This window comes from Telmatherina bonti (genome assembly GCF_933228915.1).
Source record: "Telmatherina bonti genome assembly, chromosome: 23".
Classification (NCBI taxonomy): domain Eukaryota; kingdom Metazoa; phylum Chordata; class Actinopteri; order Atheriniformes; family Telmatherinidae; genus Telmatherina; species Telmatherina bonti.
The window spans coordinates 26,923,330-26,946,380 of record NC_136632.1 but is presented as its reverse complement, the minus strand read 5'-3'; the positions used below and the strand labels follow the sequence as shown (position 1 = coordinate 26,946,380).

At 40.9% G+C, this 23,051-nt stretch overlaps 2 protein-coding genes across 2 annotated transcripts; one reads left to right on the top strand and one right to left on the bottom strand.

The window, feature by feature from the left end:
- Positions 1 to 20,026: 20,026 nt before the first annotated feature.
- Positions 20,027 to 20,351, top strand: LOC306773125 (histone H4). The gene has a single exon (XM_079262858.1). It carries the CDS (start codon positions 20,029 to 20,031, stop codon positions 20,338 to 20,340), a length of 312 nt encoding a protein of 103 aa, XP_079118984.1. The 5' UTR covers positions 20,027 to 20,028; the 3' UTR covers positions 20,341 to 20,351.
- Positions 20,352 to 22,289: 1,938 nt separating this feature from the next.
- On the bottom strand, positions 22,290 to 22,700 carry LOC306773639 (histone H3.2; the record flags this gene model as incomplete). Its single annotated transcript, XM_079263513.1, has 1 exon — positions 22,290 to 22,700. The coding sequence occupies one exon, from the start codon at positions 22,698 to 22,700 to the stop codon at positions 22,290 to 22,292; it is 411 nt and encodes a 136-aa protein (XP_079119639.1).
- Positions 22,701 to 23,051: the final 351 nt, after the last annotated feature.

Here is a 23,051-nt window from a genome sequence, read left to right as displayed (position 1 = left end):
CGAGGCTAGTCATGGACTTAAGGCTGAGGGCACATTATTTTCCTGGCCTAAAACCCAAACAACAATAATATCTGGATTCGGCTTCCCAGCAGTCAGGGGTCGGTGCAACACCCCCCCGCCCCCGAGAATGGAAGGGATGTTCATTGACGCTCTGTTTTCCTCCCCCCTTCCCTCCCTCACACTCTGATTCACCGCCTTCCTGGACTGTGTGTCGTCTTCATTAGAATTTGTGCTTACGTGAACAAGAGGTGTTTTCTTTTTGTCTCTCCAGACTGCGCCACCTAGAGGCACACTCTGGTGGTACCGTTTTTTTTTTTTTACCTTCGTTTCTAATTATCCTAATGTATCTCTGTTCTTATCTGTTGTAAGGCGGCGCTGGTAAATCTTGCTAGGGGGCCTAAGTTTGGTTCGGACCTGTCGATCTGTGTCATAAATGTTGATTTTTTTGTCGGTCAAATTTTGGACGAGCTGTTCTTGAACGTTGAATTTCCCCCTTGGGGACAAATAAATTATCTTGGATTGAATAATTGATTGATTGATGGATTGACTCCAGCTTCCTTGCAACCCTTACTTGGACTAAGCCGTTCAGTTATTTTATTTACTCAACAGTATAATTTATTATTTCTTTGAAACCATTGTTTGTTGATGTGTTTTAGTTTTCATTTATTTCACAAGATTTGAATATGCACAATATATAAGCAAAAAGTATCAATATTGATGGAAAAGTATAATAATCTCATGGTGTCTTATCAAAAGGAAGTATTTGTCCCTGTTTGGATCTTCTCCAGACACCAGAAACATTCATAAGATCCTTCAAATAAAGTGAACTTTATAGTCGGATGTATGTTCAACCCTGCAAATATGACTTGATATAGTCTCATCTGAACTCTATTTATTTATTTATCCATTAAATTTTTATTTAAATGGAAAGAAAGAAGTCCCTGTAGACATGAGGATTCCCGCTTCTTTGGGTTTTTTTAGCTTTTGTTTTGCAGCATCATGTTATTGATCAGTTTGCTGAATCAGCGACGTTGTGTGTTCAGAACATAGACTGTATATATAAAGAGATGGACGGAGTCAAAGAATCGGACCATTAAATGTTGAATAAACTAAACTAAAAGCTGAGTATGAGCTGAAAGAGTGGAGAGGTGGAGGTCGGCACACGGAGCTTTGTTACATCAGCTGTGGAACAGTGAAGTGTGACAGAAGACTGTTTTATTTTTACTTTTATTTAAGATAAAAGCAAGGAAGACTTAATTTTTTTAATTAATTTTTATTGTATTTTTATTTTCTATTTTAAAAAATTAATAAAAATAAATAAAAAAATTAAATTGAAATGAAGGAAAACTTTGTAACTATGGCTTCATAGGAAACACATCTATATGCAGGATTAATTTAAAGCCACTGTGAATTGTAAGATTAAAGATCACAGCCCTGCCAAGAAACCTAAAGATAATAAATTCAGGGACTGATTTTCCCAAAATGAGCTGCTAATAAATAATCTGTTCATTTTAAAGGCATCAAGTGGGATTAGTTATAAAGAAGAAAACGTCTCCAGACTGAAATAATGCAGCTTTGGTTTCCACCTCACCTGCAGCTCCAACGCCAACCCTGCAGCCGTGTGACAGCTGTAGGTCTCTCTGCTCGTCAGCGTCACATCCCATAATTCCCCATCCATGCCACAAACAGCCGGACCATCTCTGGATTACCGAGGCTGGGTGTGAAAACAGATTTGGATCCAGTCAAGTTTTAAGCATCCAGATTTTTTATGGGTTTTTTTTCCTCTCTGAGGTCTGAAATCTCTGCAGAGATTTTTGTGTAATGGTTGCTAAATCGTTTTTGTGGCAGTCTGTGGCACCGTGCAGCTGACCTGCTGGGATTTGTGATGTCCGTTATTAAGTTTATAATGCCCGGCGTGCTTGGTGATCCGCCAGCGGCCTCGCAGTCGGAGGTCAGAGAGGGTTTGTGCTGAAAAACCGAGCCGGCTGCATCCGATGCCAACATCCAGCACATGATGCTAGGACTTTTTCCTGGTCCTCTACAGGCTCCTTTTACATCTATGTCCCTCTATTTCCATGTTTTATATATTATTTTGCTCACTTCCTCCTTTAAAGTGACAACTGGGTCTTAACAAATTGTAATAAAGTGGAAAAAGAAAGTAAAAGGTAGAATAAAAGAGAGATGTGCAAAAGTTACTGAAGGTGTTTGACCTATTCGTTGACATATTTATTTATTTGTCCATTATTTAATTTATTAATTGATGTATTTTTATATTGAAACATAATTTGTTTTTGTCTAAAGCACGTCGTTACAGCCGTAGTTTAGTAGTTGTGTGGTCTTAAATCTGAGACGACTGTTTATTAAGACACCTTCTAACTCGCTGCTTCCTCCTGAAGATGAAATACTGTTTAATCTTATCAGATGTGCAGTACTTCCAGCTGCCTGTAGGGGACGAGCTAACAGGGCTACGTTCCTTTGGCTTACATATAAACGTGTCAATAATTTATTATGAATTGAAGTTTTTGTCAAATGTCAGAGAAGTTAGCACAGATGATGTAAGTTTTATGCGTTCTAGTCCAAACCTCGGCTCAGAATTTATTTTATTGTAATTGTAACATTGTTTGGTGAAAGAGAGGCTTATTTACGGCTTCAGTTTCTGCAAGATTTAGCATTTTCCAGGTGTTTTATTTGAACAACTTGATGTATATTTGATAAAGTGTCCCACTATGTTTGTCTTTGCATTTCAGATCAAAACAGTTCAACAAGTAAAGTCGAATTTCGGCTTCATTTACCAGAACACAGCAGCAGAAACAAGCATCCAAACCTTCGCTTCATGACAGATTGTAGTTTTGTAATGCTAATGATCTGAACCCTGGGATTGTTGCAGACATTTGTCCCCGCCGGGCCTCCGTACGTGCTAGCTGTCGTGTTGCATTTTCAGCTCATTAGCTCCTGTGAGTGACGGCATGACGCTGCATGAACACGCCATGTGACCCTCCAGTGCTCACTTACTGTTGTGACAACGCCAGCCGGAGGGTCGGGTCAAGGTCGGAAAAGCTCGCTTGCAAACTCAGCTGTTTTCGGGGGGGTTTAGGAAGCGGTTACCATGGCAACGGGGGATGACTGTGGTGGAAACAGAAACCAAAACACTAATCCCTCCGACAGCAGTAGGAAAAGATAAATAAATACATGAACAGCAGCCCTCCAGGTTAGAGTGATGCTTCATAACCCCAGCAGTGAATCACTGCGTCCGACTGCTTCTCTCTGCATATATTCCCCGTGAGTAACACGCAGAACACGCTTCCATCTTTAACGCTTACGCTAAACAAACATGCACACAAACTGAGATCTCTCCTTTTAATCTGCTTTGCATCGTCAGACACACAACGCTGCAGCCTGCAAGCGTCCAGAGGGCAGTGGGACCACTGGAGCGTGAGCGGCCAAATGTCATCGTTTTCATCTGAATGTGAAACTGCATGTTCAGAGGTCAGGCTGTGTGTGAGGCGGGGGGAAGGGGGAGACGGCATCAGCAGCGCCGCTTCGGTCCGAAGACGTCAGAACATCTCAGAAACAGGTCGGTCCTGACCTGAAGGTTGGAGACGGTAGAATACCAGCCCATGAGGCCTCAAGGACCCGTTTCCATCAGAGAGAGGATGTAAACAAAGCAGCAGCCATGCTGTCTGAAGCACAAAGGAAAAGTGCTGCAGCTCCACCTGCTGGACGTTTCTGAGCTCCTCCAGGACGTCCCTGATGATAGAAGTCCTGTTTCCTTCTGTCTGCAGACGCTCCACAGCAGCGTTTACAGGTTCGCTTCCAAAACATGGTTCTGGTGGCTACGGGTCTCCTGCTTCTTCTCTGGAACAGGCTTCAGCTCTCGTGGTTTAAATAAGACAGGATGTCACCTGGTCATGGTGCAGGTCGTCCATCCGCCTGATCAGTCAATCAGTCTTTATCTGTAGAGCACTTTCACATTCCTCAGAGTTACCAAAGTTCTGTACAGGTAAAATAAATCAACATTAAAAGCACTAAAATAAAAACAAGATAATAGTTAAAAAGACAAATTAAAACAGAAAAGACGTGGTGGTCCTGCTCTCCGGAGTTAAAGGCCAACATAAAGAGACTTAAAACCACTTAAAGTCCCAGCAGACCTGACAGAAAGAGGGAGACGGTTCCAGAGTTCGGGGGCTCCAGCAGAAAAGACTCGGTCTCCACGAGTCGAGACCCCGGGACGACTAGAAGCATCTGGTCTTCTGATCTAAGAGTTCTAACAGAACAATGATGCTGCAGGAGCTCAGATGGACTCTGATGGACTCTGATGGACTCTGATGGACTCTGTTGGACTCTGGTGGACTCTGATGGACTCTGATGGGCTCTGATGGGCTCTGGTGGACTCTGATGGACTCTGATGGACTCTGATGGACTCTGGTGGACTCTGATGGACTCTGTTGGACTCCGATGGGCTCTGATGGACTCTGATGGACTCTGATGGACTCTGTTGGACTCTGGTGGACTCTGATGGACTCTGATGGACTTTGTTGGACTCCGATGGGCTCTGATGGACTCTGATGGACTCTGATGGACTCTGTTGGACTCTGTTGGACTCTGATGGACTCTGATAGACTCTGTTCAGGGCGTGAACGGCGTTGAGACCTTCTGGACAGCCAGGCTGCATCGGCACTGCTGGGAAAGTTAAACCTGTATTCGCCGTTCAGGTGAAACATTTCCAAGCTTGAAAGATTCCCGTTACCATGACAACAGAAACAACTCAGACACTATCCTAAAACATCACCTACCAGCCATTGTGTCCTGTTCCAGGTTGTGTCTCATTCCAGGTTCATTTCATTTAAAGGTTTTTAACCAAAAACGACAAAACAATGAGCAGAACAGGCAAAAACAGCAAAACAGTATCAATTCCAAAGTATCCAGTCCAAAGGATCCACTCCAGAGTATCAATTCCAGAGTATCGATTCCAGAGTATCCACTCCAGAGTATCGATTCCAGAGTATCCACTCCAGAGTATCGATTCCAGAGTATCGACTCCGGAGTGTTGACTCCAGAGTATCCTCTCCAGAGTATCCTCTCCAGAGTATCGATTCCAGAGTATCCACTCCAGAGTATCGATTCCAGAGTATCGATTCCAGAGTATCCTCTCCAGAGTATTGATTCCAGAGTATCGATTTAAGAGTATCCACTCCAGAGTATTGATTCCAGAGTATCGACTCCGGGGTGTCGACTCCAGAGTATCGATTCCAGAGTATCCTCTCCAGAGTATCGATTCCAGAGTATCCTCTCCAGAGTATCAATTCCAGAGTATCGATTCCAGAGTATCGATTCCAGAGTATCCTCTCCAGAGTATCCACTCCAGAGTATCGATTCCAGAGTATCGATTCCAGAGTATCGATTCCAGAGTATCCTCTCCAGAGTATCAATTCCAGAGTATCGATTCCAGAGTATCGATTCCAGAGTATCCTCTCCAGAGTATCGATTCCAGAGTATCCACTCCAGAGTATCGATTCCAGAGTATCGATTCCAGAGTATCCTCTCCAGAGTATCAATTCCAGAGTATCGATTCCAGAGTAACCTCTCCAGAGTATCCACTCCAGAGTATCGATTCCAGAGTATCCTCTCCAGAGTATCAATTCCAGAGTATCGATTCCAGAGTATCCTCTCCAGAGTATCGATTCCAGGGTATCGATTCCAGAATATCCTCTCCAGAGTATCAATTCCAGAGTATCGATTCCAGAGTATCCTCTCCAGAGTATCGATTCCAGAGTATCGATTCCAGAATATCCACTCCAGAGTATCGATTCCAGAGTATCGATTCCAGAGTATCCTCTCCAGAGTATCGATTCCAGAGTATCGATTCCAGAGTATGCTCTCCAGAGTATCAATTCCAGAGTATCGATTCCAGAATATCCACTCCAGAGTATCGATTCCAGAGTATCGATTCCAGAGTATCCTCTCCAGAGTATCAATTCCAGAGTATCGATTCCAGAGTATCCACTCCAGAGTATCGATTCCAGAGTATCAATTCCAGAGTATCGACTCCGGAGTGTCGACTCCAGAGTATCGATTCCAGAGTATTGACACCAGAGTTTCCACTCCAGAATATCAACTCCAGATTATCGACGCAGTCATCTCGAGCGGATGCGCTTCCTTCAGTTTAGCATTAGCACAAAAGCAAACATGTTTGATTGAGGTTCTACATGAAACGTAGCATCATAACAGATGAAAGGTCGCCTGCCTCCGTGACATTTCCCGTGATGACATCTTAGCTTAATTTGGGGTTAGGAGGATGAGATTAAACTGTTCTTTGAAATCAGTTTAGCCTTTTCTTTGCAAAGCTCAGCCTACGCTTTCTTTCTTCAGCTGTGAGCAGGTGGTTTATCAGAACCACAGCATCACCTGTCTGACAGCATGATAATGTGTTTATGGAGCAGCAGGGAGGGATGCTAAGGTCCTGTTAGCACCTCGCGGCCTCCTTGAAGAGCATTTGTGGAGGGAAAGTGGAGGAGGAAAGTTCTCCTGCTTGCTGGATTTGGCTGCTGCATATGCTGTGCTGGATTACACTGATCCAACTTAATGCCCAAGGCCTCGCAATCATTCAGAACTACAGGAGCTGTTGAGGGCACAGCCGTGGATGCTCCCGGCACCATCTGCCACCGCTGCGAGGATTAACTTCGAGGAAGATGGTGTAAGGTGGGGGTGGAGGCATATATAGACCCTGAGCCTGCAGAAACCATTGTGGGTTCTCACACACTTATTTTATGCTACAATCCCTTTTAATGTTTTGATGTAAAATTGCACCTCGCAGCTTTTTCTTTTGTACAAAACTAATTATGTACTTGGAATATTGAAGCCAGTATTTCTCTGGATTTAGATGTCAGTTAGATGATGGTGAAGTCCCGTTTAACTGCATATTTATAGACCAGCTGTAAAAACAGAAGCCTGATTGGTCGACCAGTGGAGCGGCTCAGAGATTCCGTCTGCTCCGATTGGCCGGACTAGAGGCTGTTCAACGTCATGTCTGTCGAAAGAACTGACTGAATGGAAAAGATGGGCGGAGCCTCTGTGACGTCACCCATAGGTTACTGAAGAGCTGAAGTGAAGCCCATTGGGCGGTTCTTACCATTGCCATCTTGGCAGCATCACACGAGTTGTCTCTCCTTGAAGATGTGGAGCTGAGAGGGGGGCTGTGAGCGTGGGGGTGGACTTTGACCTGCTTGTAGCTAAGAGCTAAATGAGCTAACCCGAAGCTAACAGGAGACCACAGACATATATAAGATGGACTGTTTCAGCCCGCTGTTGCGACACGTCAGCATTCCTGCTGTGAAGTTGGTCTTTTCAACATGGGAGCCTATGGTGATTTGCTCTGGTTTGGAGCCCCTAGGGGACGAGGGGGGGGACTGCAGGTTTTTTCTGTCATCGGACAGATAAGTTTGTACTCCAGACTGAACCATGAAAATTATTTTCTGCTTTTCAGACAGTTGCCTCCAAAGAAACTTTTTGCTCCACACATCATTTATAAACACTGTTGGAAAGTTTTGGTCCGTCTCATGCGTCAGTCAGCTATCCGTTGCTTGATGCAGAAAACGGAGCAATACCACCAGAAACCACCTGTGGTCAGTGTTGAATTGTACAGCTCACACACAACAAGTGAACAGGAAGAAGACAACTTAAAAACCACCAAATATAAAGCACCTGAAGAAGATGGAAAGACATTTAGAACAGCAAAAATATTGTGGTTTTCTTTTTCTTTGGTGTTTTTGGATGGTTATCAGCACTTTTATACATCTTACATGGTGGTTTGATCCTCCACTTTACCTGAATGGTGTGACCATCAAGATAAACTCCTTAAAGATCCGGTTCTGGTAGACAGGAATAGGTTCTACTGGGTCACTTCAAAGAACTGGTTTTTAGAGTCACCTCATTTGCGAACGATTCATCACTAAGAAGTCAAGATTTAAACTGCTAAATCCATCAGGATAATTTTTAACTTCGGATTAGAGCCGGGTGATACTGCAGATTCTGGTATCAATGCGATACCAAACAAGTTCGGGGCAAGTATCGGCAGTACCAGAGGTTTTACTTGAAATTTCACAATCATTTCATGTTTTTTCTTTAATTATTGATCAAACACAAAAACAAAAGAAAAAAATGTTTGTTTGGTTCTCTGTAAGACAAATATCCATCTGATGCTGGTATCGAACGATACCAATATTAGCCCTGGTATTGATGCTTTCGGTGATTGATCCGCCCAGCTTTGAATCGGTGGGGCCTACGGGGCTTGTGAGGGTCTGTGTGTTATGAAATATCACCACTAAAGCTTTGTTTTTTCTGCTTGTTATGTCTCCTCAGAGAGTCGAAGCCCTGCCCTCCAACCATCAGGAGAGTTGATCCGACTGCGGGAATCCCCCTCACCCCCCCACCACCACCAGGAAACACACAAATAAATCAAACTGCTGCTGCGCTTCCAAAGTCAGCATCGACTGCCCCATTTTTCGTTTGGAAATCTGTGCCTTCAACCATAATTCACCGGTGATACTTCTGAAGCTTTTCTTTTCTTTTCGTTTGTGGAGCAGCACGTCTGCCTGATGACGGAGGGCCTGGGTTCGTGCTGCCATCTCTGGAAAAAACACAAACGTGTCTGGCACGTGCAACATTATTTTACCGTCCTCGTGTGTTATTTTGTTTTTCTACGAATGGTGTCGGTGATTTACTTCACATCAGAAGAAATCCCTCGCTGTGCAATATCGTCGATATTTACGTGAAGTTGTCATGTGGATGTAGACTTTGGATGAACTTTTTGGTTTATTTTTGTAATGATGTTTTCCTGATTTCTATTTTTCTAAAACAGTGTGAGACCGAAGAGACGAAAAGAAAAAAAATCATCTGAACACTTTTAAAGGAGACGGGACGTTTGCGTGTTGCGAGCTCTCCTGGAACGCCGCCCGTCCTGTTGGGACCAGGGCCAAAGCCATAGCCTATCTCAGATAACTGGAAGATGCTTTCAGGGTCTTACGGTAAAGGAGCCGCCACAGACTCCTCATGTACTTTTTGAGCGATGTTTTCTGTATGTTTAGGGGTTTGAATCCAGAGTATTTAGTATTCTCTACCTTTGTGTGGCCTGTTCTTGCGGTTATTTTGTACTTCTTCCTACATATCAAGCAACTGTAAGTGGTACGATGACGTGTGAGACTGAGATCAGGAATGAGTGTGTTTGCCAGAATGGGATTGAAAATGCTGTGAATTCTCAAACACAGGCCATGCTTGCTGGGTTTTACCGTGCATACTGTCACTCCATGCACATGCTCCACTTTTCATTTGGATGAATTTAAGTTGATTGAACTTCAGGGACGAAACCTCAAAGCATTTCGTAAAGCAGCTAGTCTGGTTTTCAGAACACTACAAACCCACTAAATCACTGCAAAGTTGACTCACTTCTGGACTTCAGACTGTCAGTCTGCAGACCGCTGAAGGTCCTGTAGCTGCTCTGTGATAATCCAGGCTAGCAGGCATGTTTGGGACTAATCTCATCCACTTTCCAGCACAGTGTCAGCACTGGAACCCTGTTAAACAGCTGCTGTCATGTCTGGTTTTTCTGTCTCTTCCTGCTCTGTTAACCGGCTGGTAGACGACAACCGAACCAAACCACGACGTACCGACCCGGACCTGCTGGTGGAAACAGGTGGTCGTTACCCAACCAGGTCAGATTACCTCTAACCCCCCCACCCCGAGCCCACTGCTTCGTACCAACACTCCCAGTCAGATATCAGACATACAGCAACTCCAGTCTGCAGTTGTTCCTCACAGTTGTGGCATCTGGGCCACATCTGGCACACCTAACACTTGCCAGAACTTGGAATTTGGCCATAAATTAGACCCAAACATGTCTACAGAGTTTGCATCGGTGAGCCAAAGGGACAGACTTGTTATCTGAGCAGAATCGCCTGATCTGATTATGTTGTCATGTCCCACATCACACGCCTGCCACGTGATGCGAGAGGAGCGAGGATCTGACGAAGGCAGAAACAAGAAGCAGGAAATGATGCAAACGTCTGCAAAGATCAAACTTTCAGGCAACAGAACCAATCAGAACAGTGATGTTTGTCCTCACAGGCCACTGTTTGAGAATCCGCAGTGTTTCCTGTTTTCTTGTTTCTCCCCCGACTTCTGCAGTTGTGGATCGTGTTATGTGTCTCCTTGAAGCTGCTATCCCTGTCCCACGTAGATCAATGTCCTGCCTTATCCCCGCTGTCCTGCACATGTCCACCATCTCTGCTTCACATTCACACACACCGTTTATGGCCCATCGTGCATCATGAGCTCCATCCAAAGCCTCAGCGGTGAGTTTGTGCCTCTCAGGGAAGCGCCGGCCTTGGCACCTCCAACGCCTGCTTGCTAAAACACACTCGCATATTTTCTGTTTTTTCTGTTGTTTCTGATTTTAACCAAAGTTCAGATGAGATCAAACCAGCTCTGAAGCGTGTTGTCGTCCTAATCCAAGAGAGCGATGTTTAAACGTCGCCAACAGGAAATGAAAGCGAGGCTGACGTAGGAGGAAAGACCCGGAAGCCATTGGCTTCGGCGCAGATTAACTCAGGTCTTCTGGATGGGTCTGCCTGCAGATTTTTGCCTCTTTATCAACCTGTTTTGTTTTAAGTTCAATGAAATGCTGCGACGTCTTATTTTACATAAAAACCTGTGAGACATATATTTTATCTGCCTCTTTTTGTGTCATCAGAAATATAATTAGCAAAAGCAGCTCTCCTCGCGCCGGCTCGCCAGTTCTGGTTTTCAGTCTCCAGCGCCACCAGAGGAGGAACTTGTAGGACGGACTGGATTTACATGTGCTGAGGGCGGGCAGCTTCCCCAGGCCCAGAGGCCAGGCACTGGGATTAAACCAGTAACAGGCACTGGGATTGAACCAGTAACAGGCACTGGGATTGAACCAGTAACAGGCACTGGGATTAAACCAGTAACAGGCACTGGGATTGAACCAGTTATAGGCGCTGGGGTGGACCAGTTATAGGCAATGGGACTGAACCAGTAATAGGCGTAATAGGTGCTGGGATTGGACCAGTGATAAGGATTGAACCAGCGATGAAGTACATAGTCAGGTCGGAGTCACATCTTAGAGGTTTTTTTAATGGTAAAAACATGAAAATGTTCAACTTTTAGGAGCACTGTGAGTTTTTAGTGGATGAACAGCTGCTGCAGTTAGAACAAAATGTATTATTTCATCAAATGTTCATGTTTAAGATGGAAACTTTTTTATTCAGAATACATCTAATTCAATTCAATTCAACTTTATTTGTATAGCGCCGCTTCACAATAATGTTGTCAAAGGGCACTTTCCATACACGAGTCAACAGGCACATCATTTCAAGCCAATGCATACATATCCTATAATATAATAATAATAATAATAATAATAATAATAATAATAATAATAATAATAATAACAGCAACTTTTACATTTTACAGGAATATGAACATTTTATTTTGAGAGATTTGCTGCAAAAGAAGTGAAGGAACTGTGCAGGTGCAGAAATTAGGAGCGATGCCAGAAGCTGAAGGTACTTTTTCTTCAATATCAGTATTGATGTTCGCCATTTTTGCCTTTTATTCCATTTGTTGTAAGAGCAATGTGGAACATAGATACAACTCCAGAGCATCAACATGTGAAAGAAATGTTTTTAGAGCTATAAGAAATTATGCTGATGAGTAAATTAAACAAAAAGATAAGAAATATTTTTAAAATGATAATTTAAACTACAGATTAATGTATTATTCATATTTATTAATGAAAATATCGAGTATATTTAAAAGTGATCTGATAAATTAAACAATGTGCGATAACCTGCATTAAACCTGTAAAAAACAACGTCGTCATACCAAACAGAAACGGCGTTATCATCATGCCATGATGCTGATTGGCCGCTGAAATCATGTGACGTAGAAGGAACACCTGAAACAAATGGCGCGTTTCGCATCAGCAGACTGGTATCTTACTGGCTGATATCGACTCCACAGTGCCGATACTTCTATCCTCATCTGTACGTGATGAACAGGTTAAATATCAGATCTGCTGTAAGGAAACCAGTTTCCCCAGTAAGGTGGAGAAAAACCCCTGAGAGGCACAAACTGGCTTTGCAGCGTTTTAATGGAACTGGACCTGAACGGCGTCACTTTGTCCATGCATGACGTTCGTCTCCAGCCCAGGATGTTTGTTTTCTGCCAGCAGTGATGGAGTTCGTCCCTCCCCACCCCCCCATCCGACCCCCCATCACCTGCGAAGCTGCCTCTGTCCATCAAGTACCTTTACTGACGTCTCCCTGAAACAACGCTGCCAAACTGGTCTGAAGAAGCCAAATCTATCTGTGTATAAGTGGTTTAAGTGTATCACATGTTCCTGTTACATCGTGTTTTTAACGAAAACAATCCTCTTTGTTAAACTGTTGATAATATATGCAGAAGACTTATGAAATAAACTGAAACAAACTCTAAAATCATTGTTGGTTTTTTGTTTCGATCCGGGGTGTCCAGTAAACTAAACCGGCCCGCCAGAGGGTCCAGTCTGACCCACAAGGTCAGTTATGTAAATGTCACAGGAAAGTCTTCATTCTTTTATAATAATCTGCTTTACTGCGGATCTGCATATATGAAATATTTCAGCATCCACATTCATGCAACAAAAATCTGAAATAAATGATTTAAATGTGTGAAATAAAGTAAGAGAAAGATAAATATTGTGGAAACATCTCTTTTTCTTTTTTTTTTTAGTTTTTTTTCTAAAAGGTGATTTTATGTCATTAAAACATCTTGATTTCCTTTTTCTAAACAGATTCGGTAAATTATTTAGTCAGAATTATTATCATGCTGTTATTTCATCCGTTCAACTTGAGGAGAAATTGTGCTGCTTTGACAACAGAAGGAGTTTGACTCTCCTGGGGAATGATTTTACCACCAGATGGAGACATTAACCAGCTTTCAGCAGTTCACACTCAGATGAGCTGTTTCACATCTTAGAGACGTCTACACATCTCTGTGTGTGTGTTTCTGCTTTAACATATCTAATAAGAGATCTGTGTTTTATTCTGACACAAAGACGTCGACTTTGAGCTCCGAAATGCATCAAAGAAAATATTGAACGATTGTGCAGAACTGAATCAGGTGTGTTGGAGCAGAGAAATATCTAAAACCTGCAAAACAGGGACCCTCAAGGACCAGGATTTCAGACTGTTGGTCTAAAAAAGCTTTTTTAAGTGATTATTATTTAGTGACGTCAGATTCTTGCTTCATTTACCATAACTCACATATAAACAGAAATACTGTAAAAAGAAAGGATAAATAAGTAAATATGATGAATATTTCTGTATTTATGACGGCTCCTGTGTTTAGGAAAACGGGAAGATAAAAGCAGATGAGTTTTATCTTCAGTGCATGTCTTTCTCTGTGTAGATTTTACGAGGAGAACACGTCCTCCTTGTCCTTCTGCAGCAATTTAAAAAATATTTTTAAAAACTCAAATATCAGCAGGTCAAAAAAGTTCACATTAAAATAATAAATATGAATTAACTTAGTCTTACAAGTGTATAAATACTACTAGATGCATGTAAAAATGTACATAGTTATAAATGCAGTGTTTACATCCAGGGTGACGTGTGTTCATATGTAATAATTATTCATATGACAGAAAAACTAATAGTATTAAATTTGAGATAATACTATATTATTTATAATTATAACCATAAAGACTTGAAGCTGCTCACATGGAAGTGGTGCAACAACTGTGTGAGTGGACGAGGTCATGATAACTCGTTTTAAATGATCCGATGGATCAACTCAACATTTTATTTATTTTAATTCAGTTCTTTATTATTAATTTATTAGCAACATTTTAATTTTTATCCTTTATACTTGTTTAATAACTTCTCTTATAATCATATGACTGCACCTTAAACCTTAAATCTATCTATCTATCATCTATCTATCCATCTATCTATCTATCTATCTATCCATCTATCTATCTATCTATCTATCTATCTATCTATCTATCTATCTATCTATCTATCCATCTATCTATCTATCTATCTATCTATCTATCATCTATCTATCTATCCATCTATCTATCTATCCATCTATCTATCCATCTATCTATCTATCTATCTATCTATCTATCTATCTATCTATCCATCTATCTATCTATCTATCCATCTATCTATCTATCTATCATCTATCTATCTATCCATCTATCTATCTATCCATCTATCTATCCATCTATCTATCTATCTATCTATCTATCTATCTATCTATCTATCTATCTATCTATCTATCTATCCATCCATCCATCTATCTATCTATCTATCTATCTATCTATCTATCTATCTATCTATCTATCTATCTATCTATCTATCTATCTATCTATCCATCTATCTATCTATCTATCTATCTATCTATCTATCTATCTATCTATCTATCTATCTATCCATCTATCTATCTATCTATCTATCTATCTATCATCTATCTATCTATCTATCATCTATCTATCTATCCATCTATCTATCTATCCATCTATCTATCTATCTATCTATCTATCTATCTATCTATCTATCTATCTATCTATCCATCCATCCATCTATCTATCTATCTATCTATCTATCTATCTATCTATCTATCTATCTATCTATCTATCTATCTATCTATCTATCCATCTATCTATCTATCTATCTATCTATCTATCTATCTATCTATCCATCTATCTATCTATCTATCTATCTATCTATCTATCATCTATCTATCTATCTATCTATCTATCTATCTATCTATCTATCTATCCATCTATCTATCTATCATCCATCTATCCATCTATCTATCTATCCATCTATCTATCTATCTATCCATCTATCTATCTATCTATCCATCTATCTATCTATCCATCTATCTATCTATTCAATAATAAAAAACAAAATAAATAAATCATAAATTAGACACCCATTCATCTTCAAAATGAAAGATAAAAACAAAAAGAAAAGTTTAATGTTTATATAGCATTGATGAGTAAATAGTGTTTTTTGTGACAATGTTTTCAGTCTTTTCATGTCCGAATAAGTAAATATGGCGACAGCAACATTTTCTGTCAGCTTTGTTGGAGGTTTTATTCTCTCACTAAACTACAGACATGGTGACCAGTCGAATGTTTTCAGTTTGGTTTGATCAAATAAAACTGCATCAAAACAAAACCAAAGATGTGGAAAGTTAAACCAAATAGTGCCTCAGTACCCTCAGTCTCCGCCAGGGGGCGCAGGACGTCCGATAAATCCGCCAGGTGAGGTTTTCTGCATCTCTGACACACACAGGTGAGTTAACATTCCTGACACACACACACACACACAAACACACACACACATCGTTAATAAGAGAAAGCATCTGTTTGATGAGCGAATTTCTCCCCGAGACAGTTACCTGCACGGCTAACAGGCTAAGACGCCATGATGCTAATCAGTCAGAATGGACTCAGATGGCTTCTGCTTAGTTTTGTTTATTTAAAACCAAATGCTGTGAATGTAAATGGAAAAATCCAGGACTCCTTTTCCAGATGGAGGACAGGAGCAGGATGAAATGATGATTAGTGTTTCCCTGCTGCAACACACTTGTTTTAAATGAAAAAAGGTTCTTCATCAACTTGTCAGTGTCTGCACCTGCCTGTTAATGAGCCGTTGATTTGGTTCAGGTGTGTCTCAGCAGGTAAACTCTGAAAGCTGCAGGATGGTGGCCCACGAGGACCAGACCTGGAGACGCTATGGAGAATATTAGGGCTATGGAATCAGATTTGTTTCAGAATCTCCAAGAAAAACTTTTTAAAATTCAAGCAAAAAATAAACAATTAAAACCAAAACTTTCTCAAACTTAAGTAAAATAAATGATCTCAAAATCAAAAATGATCAATCATCATGAAAACTATTCGGCTTTTATTTAGTTAAATTGAGTAGTTTTGTCTTCAGTTTCTTCTTCTTCTTTCTCTCTTCTCTCTATTTGGCTGCGTTTCACAGTCTTTGCTTTTGATTCTCGATTTTTTGGTTTCATTCTTTACTTGTATTTGGGCGGGCTCTTTTCAGGGGCGCATTCTGATTGGCTGGGGAGGTTTTGAGCTTTTTAAATTATGATTAAATTACAGATTAATATGAGATTATTTACATTTATCAAAAATATAACAAAATAACAAAAAAAAAAATATATATATATAATTTGTAAAAGTAGGGTGAAAATACAAGAAAACTTAAAGCACATTAACCTGCTTTAAACCAGTAAAATATCTTAATAAAACCTTATAATCACAAACAGTTGCAGCGCCATCGTGGCATCTGATTGGCTGATTAAGTCATGTGATACAGAAGGAAACCAAACTATTTTCACTGGCTCACATCAAAGTATTGATTCCAGAGTATTGATACGCCATCCAGAGAAAGAACTATTAATAAAGAAAGACCAGGGAACTTTGCTTGAGACATTTATCCCGTCTGTCATGGAGTCTGGAAACTTTCCCAGCTTTTAGGGCGAGAGGACGCCGCCTCTGGACCGGCTCGGATCCCAGCAGCAGCACAAAGATGACCAGATGTTCCACAGTACAGCTGCTCCAGCTGTTTCACAAAGAACTCAGTTCCTCTGACGACCAAAGTTTCTCTGGGTAAGTTTTAAAGTTGCGTGTTTTAAATAAAACCATCTATCTACAGATGGTTTTGTTGCTTTCTGCTGTTTGTTCTGGAGCTTGAATCATCTGCAAGAAACACGTTGAATAATTTTTTTCAATAAATCAGCAAACAAACACAGAGAAACTTCAGTTTTTTATGTTTAGGGAACAGTTTTAGGTTCCATAAAGTCTTACCGTCCGTGTGTTTTACTGTATAATGGAGCGTTGACGTGAGCAGACATAAAGCATCATTAGTAATAATCTGCATTACTTATTTTTGGATCATTTATAATGTCTGGTCACATGTGGCATGTTGTACAGTAAGAAGTTCAGATACATTGTATGTACTGTGGTACTTGAAGAATGATGTAGTGAACGGTACTTTTTCATTTGTTTCGTTGTTTCCTCCAAACATCAGCAAAGGGTTTTTTCTGCAAGTTGTTATTAGCAAACTGTTTTTTTTTTGCCTTGACTTCTCAGGTTCTCCTATGTCCTAGTTCCACATGACAGTCTCAAAGTGTTGCATTAATGATGTTATTCTTTGTTCTGTTTAATAAAGGAAATCAGATGTTAAATATGTTTAATATGTTAAACATGGAAAGAAGTTTTCAGCCTGAAACTTGAATAAAATCTTCCATGTGCTCGACTTTTTTTATTGACACGATGAACTTGCAATAAAAAAATCATGTCATGATAAATCCGTCGACGTTTTGCATGACGTCTCCTAAAGGACCGCCCAACAGGGTCAACTTCTCTTCTCTAACACGCCACCTTTGAAAGCGTAATCCACCTGACCTCAAACTGCCATGAACATCCTTCTCCTGCATTTGTGGTTGATTGAAGAATTTCACCAACACCTCCGTTGAGATCATTTCATATTGCTAAATATGTGACATGTCTGAATCGGGAGATGTTGTCTGTGTCTGTAGAGGGTCCGACGGCTTACTCCCAAACATGTTGCAATATTCTGCCAGCTCATTCCAACGGACTCTAAATAAGAGATTTGCCCTTCTGAGTTGCCGTACCGAGGTCGACCTGGATGTCTAGCCATGACTGGTGGTGGCAAAAGGACTTCTCTGTCCTCAGAAACATTCAGCAAAAAGAGTATCCATCCATGTAAAGGCTCGAACATAGCAAGCCCTTCTCTGTTTCTGGAATCTTAAACAAAACCTGGGATTGATAGAAATCCAGATAAGATGTGAATTTCATCACGAGGTCTTCATGGAGACTCTGATGAACAAAGTCTGCAGCTTCTCTTTGTATTTGTTCAACACATCCCAAAACATTTCCCCCAAAAATCATCTTCATTCCTTCTTACTTCCAAACTGAAAAGCATTAGAAAAGGAATGGCAGTGATTTTTAATAACACTGTTGTATTATACTCTTCTGTAAATCCTTCTTGCTGAAGGATTTCCTAGTTTAAGAATTACTACTTGTACAGAGAAGAGCTGACAGTTCCAGATGCTCAGCAAACAACAAAATGAAGAAAGAAACACAATTTCTGTGTGAAAGGAGAACAGGCCTGTCTGTAAATGAGAGGATGTACATATGTAAGGGGAGAGTGTATCGTCTAAGAGGAAAATGTATGTGTAGAAGAGGTTTATGTGTGTAAGAAGGGAATGTGAATTTAAGTGGATGTAAAAAGAAGAATGTATGAATGTCAGTGTGGAAATGAATTATAGCCCCTCATAAGTTTGTGCTACATTTTCTTACATGTTAAAAACGTCAAAGCTAAACATCCTCAGAGCTTAATGTGCACAGTTATCTTCCTTTCTTCCAGAACTATCTGGATGATGCAGATGTGTGGTACACAAGCTGTTTTCAGCCTCCGAGTGAAGCATCCTGCGACAACATAACCCAAGCTGAAGAATGAAACCGTTACCGGAACATCTGTCTCGTAAAAACAGGTTGACATTAGAATGAAAATCACACCGTATTAATGATGGACGTATTGATAATCTGGAGTCAATACTTTTATATCTACCAGTCAAGATGTTTGATTTAATAGTCTTGATAAAAATACATTATATTCATTTCTACTTCTGAGAGTTTTAGGTGATGAATTTGCAGGCGAAGCCCAGAAATAGTTTATTCCTTCTGTGTCCGGTGATCATCGCAGCCAATCAGATGTCATGATGATTTAGTTTTTGTTTTGAAATTGTACTCTGTCAATGCTGGTTGTTGTTAATCAAGCTTTATTATAATGATGATATCTTAGATATTTAGTCATTTTTCATTTCATGTGAATAATCTAACAAACTATTTAAATTAAAATGATTTATTTTCTTGTTTCTGTTTAAATCATTATAATTATTATTGTTTTAGAAGCATTTCTGTCCATATTACTAAAATATAAATATCTTGGACATTTTATGACTGATGATATGACAGATGAAGCGGACATCGATGGACAGTGTCGCCTGATGTATGCACAGGCTAACAGGATCATCTGGAGGTTTGCTGCATGTACGGATGAGGTGAAGAAGTCATTGTTCAAGGCTGCCTGTACACCTTTATCCACTGCACATTTGTGGTCAAAATTACAATTTTGCACATATTGAATGTGGCACACAATGACTGTGTCGGACTTTTACTGAATAATCCGAGATGTGAGAGTGCAAGTCAGCCGTTTGTGACAGCAGGGCTGAAAACCTTTCAGGCTGTTTTCAGAAATTTGATGTATACATTTATTTTTCGTATCTATGACAGTCCTAACGCCGTCATAATGTGCCTAACTACTGTAGGACTGTAGTGGAGGAGGCACTGGTTTAGCTGTCTTTTGTCGGGTGTGTCTACATTTGCTAGAGCCTGTCTATTTAAGCTTTTATTGTTTGTTTTGTGTTGTTGTATTGGACCTCGAGTCTATGAATAAAGTTTGTAAATACAATAATACACACTGCATAATAGTAATTTTTATTTAAGAGGTCACAAGTATCAACATCTGTTCTGAAATCAGTGATAAAGTTCCAATAAGTCATGTATCAAAGTGATGGCAAAGATTTTGGTATTGTCCATCCCAAGACCTATACTGTATTGCTAATGAGAATAAGATGCCGAAAAAGAATTGGAAAGGTTTAAAAACAAGTTTTTACACGTGAGTATAAATGTAGAGCAATAGAAAAACTAAATATATAATAAATATATTACTAAAGGTTTGGTTTCGCTTTTATTTTGGTGGATTGTCGAGTAGCCGGAAGCTGATGGTTTAAATTCATCATCTTGCATCAGGAAGTAGCGAAGTCTGCTACATGCCTGTCCTCCTTCACGTCCGGAAATTGTATTTAAATCCTGGCGATCAGCGCAGCATCATCATTTACTGGTTTAGACATAAAATCATGAGTGGTCGTGGAAAGGGAGGCAAAGGACTCGGAAAAGGAGGCGCCAAGCGCCACCGCAAAGTTCTGCGTGACAACATCCAGGGAATCACCAAACCCGCCATCCGCCGTCTGGCTCGCCGCGGCGGAGTCAAGCGGATCTCCGGACTCATCTACGAGGAGACCCGCGGTGTGCTCAAGGTCTTCCTGGAGAACGTCATCCGTGACGCCGTCACCTACACCGAGCACGCCAAGAGGAAGACCGTCACCGCCATGGACGTGGTCTACGCCCTCAAGAGACAGGGTCGCACTCTCTACGGCTTCGGAGGTTAAATCCGCCATCTTTCTCCACAACAAAGGCTCTTTTAAGAGCCACCCAAACTTCTCAAGAGAGTTTTCCTAAAATACCTCAACATAAAAGCTTCCATGTTCCTGCAGGAGAGGGGAATGAAACTGTTTTGCCAGGTGCATTTATAAAAGCGACTTTGGGCTTTATCTTTTTGTGAAGTCCCTCGGTTTCTTTGTTTGGGTTTGTTTTCCAGTTTAGGTTTTTATTCCCTGTGTGAACAAATCTTAAATCTCACTTATTTCACAATTATGTGAAAAGGATCAGTTTATCCATCTGGCCAAAACCCCGTTTCCTTGGTAACGCTGGTCCAAATGAAGGTTGTACAGCAGCCTGTTAAAGCCGCGTCCATCAGCGTCTCCAATCTGCTGCTGTTCCTGTTGCCATAAAACAGGTGATATCCGGACCATTTTAACAGTGTTTTTGCTGCACATTACTGCTTTAACTGGTTAACAAGTGAAAGGAGATGAAACGATATTTATCCATCTTGCTGCTTCACTCTTCTGGTTATGTTTTGCTTATGTTGCGTTTAGGATGTAAAGGCCAATTAATGGGATTTAAATCATTTATGAGACAGATTTATATGAAGAACGCCACAGTATCATTTACAATGTCCATGAATTATTATAAAGAATCTGATGATGCAATTGTCAATAAAATGTGGAATCTTCATAAATATTCAAAAGGCCTGGTTTCATTTAAGTCTACTGTTATTACATCCACCAACATCTGAAGGTGGAGTTTGACCTCAGTTTCTGTGTGCTGGGAGAATTTAGCTGGTTTACCCCCAATTATATAAAATCTAAGGAGCTCGAAGTGAACCAGACAGCTGACCTCTGATGCTCTGTCCTTTCCATTTTAACACACTTGTCTTAAATACAGTCAGATAAATAAAGCAACACTTCCCAAATAAATGGCCTTTAAGGTCGAGATTTTTAATGTTTTGCTCATATCACTTGATGAATCAGCCGCCAATCAGGAAAGACATGGTAAATAATTATATTAGTATTCTGATTTTGTGAAAATGTGGTAAATATTTTCATTTTTATTTATTTTGTTGTTCCAATTTGGACAGAATGTTGAAAAGATCACTGAGGTTTGTCTGTGTTTTACTTAGTTTTAATTCTAATGCGGGGTGGAAAAAGGTCACACTTCAGAACGATTGGTGACATTCAGGTGTTAAGATAAGGATGCCTATGAAACATGCAGGGCCTGAGAAACACTGCGCTAAGTAAAGTCATTTGCTCAAACCAATACTTCTGTTGGAAATTTCAGAACAATTCTTTTCTTAATCATAATTTTGAAAAACAAGTATTCAGATGCATAAAAATTTTACTTTAACCTAGAAACAAAATTGAAATAAAATTGTGTAAAATAAATGTGACAGAGTAAATCAAGCCTTTTCATTTGATCATTACAGCAGTATGGACAAAACTGAAAATTGCATTTTAATCAGAGGGATGAAACTACAAAAACAAAAAGGCAGTGTTGCACCCAAAACCCACACAATTTAGCAAGGGATTTTTACATTTCAAAACTTGTCTAAAAGGTGTCATTACTTGATGCCACATGACAAGGTTCCAGTTTTTTTGCACATGTTGGTACAACCATGCCATGTTCGTCTGAACACATGGAGACAACAATCTGAGAATTGAGTGAAATGGGGATGTTAAAGTATTTTGGCCATGAAAGTTCTATGTGAGGTATTAACACGAGTCAGAGTTGTACAGAGCCTGCATGAGCTTTTGCCTGAAATCTATAGATGAATTTGTCGTTTATTCTATACATGCTTAGTAGGTATATCTTTCACATGCATAGCTGTGTTTGAAATGAGTCATGTTTGATGTTGACTGGATTTCAGCTGGAGTGTCTGCTCTTCAGAGAGATGTGTGGCTCTTAAAAGAGCCGTTGTATGATAGAAGCGAGACGGGTGTGTTTAAGCTCTCTCTCCACGGATGCGGCGGGCCAGCTGGATGTCCTTGGGCATGATGGTGACACGCTTGGCGTGGATGGCGCACAGGTTGGTGTCTTCGAACAGGCCGACCAGGTAAGCCTCGCTGGCCTCCTGCAGGGCCATGACGGCAGAGCTCTGGAAGCGCAGGTCGGTCTTGAAGTCCTGGGCGATCTCTCTGACCAGACGCTGGAAGGGCAGCTTGCGGATCAGCAGCTCGGTGGACTTCTGATAACGACGGATCTCTCTCAGAGCCACGGTGCCGGGCCTGTAACGGTGAGGCTTCTTGACGCCGCCGGTGGCTGGAGCGCTTTTGCGAGCAGCCTTGGTGGCGAGCTGCTTCCTGGGGGCTTTGCCTCCGGTGGACTTACGGGCAGTCTGCTTCGTTCTGGCCATCTTCTCACAGTTGGAGTCTTTTCACGGGAAGTGAATGTAAAGCTGCGTTCCACACACGGCAATTTATAGCCAGCGCCGCAGCGGCTCAGCAGCTGATTGGTTAGAACTGTACACGTGACATCACCGCCCGGGAAAAGCCGTTGAAATTCAAACGGACCAATCAGGGAAGCAGCTAGTTTTTCTGACTTAGCAGGTTTCTCTCTTTTCAAAAAGCGACAAATCAAGAGACTTTTTCTGCTGTCACTGGAGACTTCCTGAGACTAACATGAGTACAGGAATTTGATTTATTTTCAATAAACAACATGCCCCTTCCGCATCCAAAAGCAGTCAGAAGAGGCTCAGCCCTCAGGC

Bases quoted from the DNA above. Each gene is read 5' to 3' on its own strand.
- LOC306773125 (XM_079262858.1), top strand. From the start codon at position 20,029: ATGAGTGGTCGTGGAAAGGGAGGCAAAGGACTCGGAAAAGGAGGCGCC.